Consider the following 4,924-nt stretch of genomic DNA (forward strand, 5'->3'; position numbering starts at 1 on the left):
CCAAGGCACCTGCTCTCATGAACTTGATTTACGTCCTTAGTTATGTGTGTCTTCCTGTAAAATACATGGTGTTAGTGCATCTGTGTGTGTGAGGAAGTGTCTGGTTTCCATAATTACAACTGTGCTGTGCATTCCCTGCTTCCTTTTCCCTTCCCTGGACTCTTGAAATACCTCAGATGCTCTGTTGTACATTTAGTCCGTTGTCCTGACTCAACTTGAGGCAGCTATTTCTCTACCATGCTAAGTGCCAGGAATACACACCCAGTCCCTTGGCACAAGACCTTCTACCATAAAAATGTGTCCAGGATTCTTTCCTTAGGCTAGAGTCCCTCAAAAAAGAATTTCTGGTGGCAAAGGGTGTGAATGTTTTTATTTAAGGCACTAGATACCTGTTGCCCAGTCTGTCCTCCTCTCCAGAGGGCCTCCTCTCAGCTCTTCGGAGCAAAGTCCCAGGCCCCAGGCTCCCTTATGCCAGCAGGGCAGGGTGTGCCTCCATCTGTGCCTCAGGGGTGTCCATGCAGAGATTCTGAAGGACAGCTAGCTGCCTGGACAACACAGCCACCAGGCTCCTCCTGGACCCCAGACCGACCGCTGGTTGGGTGGTTGAATAGGAAGGGGGCTCACCACGGTGGCTCTCACTCAGCCCCCTCCTGCCCTTCTAACTGGGGCACTGGAGTTCATGACGTTCCTCAAAATCCTAGCATTTGCTTTACCCCACCTCGTTTAAAGCTGCTCACTTTGAGGCAGCTTATAAAAAGTAAATCTGACAGTACAAGAAAAGCAAATACAGGAAGAAATTGTGGTGGAGGACAAAATTAAAATAGAATTGGGAGGAAAAAAAAGCTTTGGGTGAGGACGGTACCCAGACCTCATGCTCTGAAAACCTGCGCTCTTGCCGGTGGTGGCCGTGGGCGTGGTCTGACTTCCCAGCGGCCAGAGCGAAAAGGAAAGTGAGGCTTGATGCCCAGTTCTCATCGTCCACAGTCAAAACAACCAGAAGCGGTGTGGCCAGGGGGAATTTCTCCCAAGGGCCCACGTAGAAAGACAGTATGAAAGGGTCATCTGCCTGTGGAACAGGTCCGCGGCCCCTTTTCTTGTAACATTCATGTTGTAGGCCACTGATGTGTTCATTCGGTTACTCTGCAAATATTCAGTGAGTGACGCTAGGTGCCAGGCCCTGTGCTGGGAGCTGGGGACAGCGTAGTGAGAAGAGCAGGTGGCTCATCCTGCTTCTCAGTGTGTCTCATCCCATTATGGAGACAGACGCCAAAGAGTCACACAGATAAGTGGGAAGTTACAGTTCTAAGCAGTGCTGTGCAGACAAGGTCCAAAGGTCCAGGAAAACTTCACAGAAGAACCACTCGGGTGAATCCTGTTCTACCCAAGTCAGCCGTCTCAGACAACAACACGCCGTCCACCTGGCCGCTCAGCCAGCAAGCCCGGAGTCATCCTTCTCCCAGCTCTTCCTTCAGCCCTGCCACGGAGCCCCTCAGTACACCTCCACCTCCACGTCCAGAACAGACATGGACTCCAACCGCTGCGTATCACTTCCCCACCTTCTTCCAGCCTGGGGTACTTCTTCCCTCTGCTGTGTCCTCTGCACCAGGCTCTCTGCTTCCACCCTGCCCTGGTGGAGTCTGACTTCTGCACAGCTGCAGAGGGCTCTTGTCAGGCCAGCAGAGGCCTTCATAGCCCTGCCTCAGCCCCTAAACAGGTACCCGTCTCACCCAGACGGAAACCGGCCTGCAGGGGCGGGCTCCCTCTCACCTCCCCAGCCTTGTCTCCCGGCACTCTCCCCTCACTCCCTCAGTTCCAGGTTCGAAGGCCTCACTGTTACTGAACATGTAAAAGCACACCCACCTCAGGACCTTGGCACTTGGTCTTCCCTCTCCTTCAAATGCTCTTCCCCTGAATATCCACATGGCCCCCTCCCTTACTTCATTAGAGTTCTCCTCCAGTGTCCTCTCGGGAGACTCCCTGATCACCTGTTGACGCAGTACTCCCCCTTCTCCCCGTCTCCTTGGCCTGCTTTGCTTTTCTCCTTAGCACCCATCTCCCCCTGGCGGTATGGCATGTTTATTTCTTCTGAGCGTCTGTCCCTTCAGTGGCCCATGAACCCCATGAAGGCAAGCCCTTGTTTTATTCCCTGATCCCTAGTGTTAAGCGTGGTGCCTGGCAGCTAGCAGGCAGTCAGTAAATAAGGGCTGAATTAATGAGGGAGTGTCATGTCAAGAGACGTTTCTCTGAGCTGAGAGCTGGAGGGTGAATGGCCTGGCCCCAGTGAACAGAGCAGAGAGGAGAACATCCCAGACAGCGGAAGAGCGTGTGCCCAGGCCGCCCTTGGGAAGGAAGGTGGCACAAGGCACTGCCAAAAGGCCCACGGGGCTGTGTCCCAGAGAGCAGGAGCAAGTGTGGTGTGAGCCGAGGCCAGTGTGAGGTCCTGAGGGGCCAAGGCATGGATGTGGGCCTTCAGTTAGGAGAGCAGCAGAGGGAAGCTGTTGAGAGACTTTACACAGGGAGCACTGTGATCAGACAAGTATTAAACAAGTTCCATAACAGCCCACTTGAGAGTGACTGGTGTCCCCACCCATTACACAGCATGTTATTCCCTCTCAGAGACCATCCCAACGACAAATTCAGGGGGCAGTGCAGCAAACTTGAGTGATGTGGCACGGCCTTCCCCAGAGACCAGCATGAACATGTGACCATGTGCTTGGAGCAATGTGGAAGAGAACGTTTCTCAGTTTCACCTAATAATGACTGAAGACCAAGAGCAGGCCTCCTGCCATAGCGTCCACCCTCACCCTGGGAGCAGTCGCCCAGGAGAGCGTGATGTGGGAATAGAGCGAGACACATAGGCACCTTATAACTAGCATTCTCAGCGTCGCAGTGGCCACTCTGGAGGGGGACTCGAATTTTTTGAACAGGGAGAAGGAAACTTGGAAGAATGGGTTTTCTGAGGTTCAGACAGTTCTCTTGGGACAGTGGGCTTCAGTCCAGCCCCGCACCTGCAATGTCCACATACGGGCATAGCCATCGAGTTGGCTGTCTCCAGATGTCGAGCCACCAAGCGAACCCCTGCAGACTCCTTTGAGAGGTGCATCTGGGAGCTTGGTCCACTTCCTTTTTTCCCACAGCCACAAAAACCAGAAGGCCCCCAATGCCATCTGAGATTCTTCCTGACACCGTCCCCCAACTCCAGACGGTTGTGACCACCTCCAGAAGAGAAGTGGAAACTCTGGTTTCCTCCCAGCCGCCATCACCCCTGACTTCCTGTTTCTCTTTGTATTTCTGCCTCAGATATTCTCCCAGGAGTACATCAACCTCTTGCTGTCCATGTATTTCTTCGTGCTGGGGATCCTGGCCCTGTCCCACACCATCAGGTCAGAAGGCATCTCTCTGCAGCATTTGAAGCAGCTTTCTCAGGAGCCAGTACAGGGTCTTGGATGAGAACATGACCTTTGGCATCAGTCAGAGCCAGGTTTGAATCCTGGCTGTAAAACCCAAGGGCATCTTTTCCCCTAGTGTCACACTGGGTGACCTAGGACAAGGACTGTAACCTCTCTGGGCCACAGTTTCCTGACAAGGAATGATGAGAGTGTCCAGTGGGTGTTTCCCACCTCCACAGTTGTCAAGGAAGTTACTTGTGAACAGAAGAGACCATGTTCGTTGTTGTAGGTACTGAAGTGAGCAAAGCCAGTGCCCCCGACCAGGAACCATTGCCTGCTGGGCACTAAGCCCTGGCTGGGCTCTTCATGCATGGTCTCCCTGAAGATTGAGAAGCAGGCTGTGAGAAGTTAAGAGTGTGGGCTCTGGAATTTGACTACCTGGCTGTGAATCCAGACTCTGCCACTTAACAGCCCTGTTAACATGGGAAAGTTACTTAATCACTCTGGCCTCCATTTCCTCACCCAAATGTGAAGGGAAATAATAGTAACTTCCTCACAGGGGCGTGTGGAAAGCTCATCGCATAGGATCTGGCAGGATGTGGTACTTAAGATGCGTCGTCATTATTGTCAATATTATTATTATCCATGTTAATCTGCCAGATATCCCTGTAAGGTCAGCCTTTGCTTTTAATCCTGCACTATAGTCAGGGAAACTGAAGCTCATAGAGGTTAAGAAATTTGCTAGAATCAAATAGCCAGTAAGCAGCAGAACCAGGATTTGAACTTAGGACTGGAAGGCCCCAAAGCTCATGCTCTTCCCACTGCTACACTCATAAAACCAGTTGGCTCAGTGGGGATGAGCTGTCTAGGCCAGTTTCCCTCGAGGACGGGAGGGGTGCTGCTGCTGGCGTTTGGAACAGGTCAGTCCTCCATTGCACAGGACTGTCCCAAGCAAGACATTTGGCATCCCTAGCCCTGCTGACCAAATGGCAGTTGTGCCCCTACCCCTACTGCCAGCTTCAACTACAAAAAGGTTCTGATGCGTTTCAGTCTGACCCCTGGAGGTGGTAGCACCTCAGGCTGAGAACCACTCATAGTCCATAAGTTAGCCAGCAGAGCAGGGAAGGCCAGGGAGAGAGAACGCCACTTGACCTCAGCTTTGAAGGGTAGGAAACCTAGAAGGGGTGCAGAGGAGGGAGAGGCCAAGCCAAACACTGGAAGGGCCGTTGCACACATTGAAAGCGCAGTCGAGATCCTCCCAGAGCCGATGAAGGGAAGGTTAGAGAGAAAGATCTGCTCACAGAGGTGTTGAAAGCCTCCTTCCCATAGGTACGCTGCCAGGGTGATGTGGAGTCGCGACCCTGGCCTTGAGACCTGGCTGTTAGCTCTAATCCTGTGAGTTATGCTCTCTGAGCATCAGGTTCTCAGCTATAAAATGAAGGTACTCAGAGTCCTTCCTCGGAGGGGCTGGCAGGGTCAGGTCAGCTGGAGGGCCTGGAGAACCTAAGTGACTTGCAGTTGGGCCGGATCATGGC

General features: G+C 52.8%; 1 protein-coding gene across 1 annotated transcript in view; it reads left to right on the forward strand.

Moving 5' to 3' along the window:
- Nucleotides 1-4,924, forward strand: part of HM13 (histocompatibility minor 13) — a 46,639-nt gene that overhangs the window by 15,136 nt on the left and 26,579 nt on the right. The window contains exon 3 of the mRNA XM_007934520.2: nucleotides 3,301-3,383. Coding sequence (XP_007932711.1) covers nucleotides 3,301-3,383 — 83 coding nt within the window. The remainder of the gene's footprint in view (nucleotides 1-3,300; nucleotides 3,384-4,924) is intronic.

The sequence above is a fragment of the Orycteropus afer genome, unplaced genomic scaffold (assembly GCF_000298275.1).
Source record: "Orycteropus afer afer isolate SDZICR_OR568_19922 unplaced genomic scaffold, OryAfe1.0 scaffold00020, whole genome shotgun sequence".
NCBI lineage: Eukaryota > Metazoa > Chordata > Mammalia > Tubulidentata > Orycteropodidae > Orycteropus > Orycteropus afer.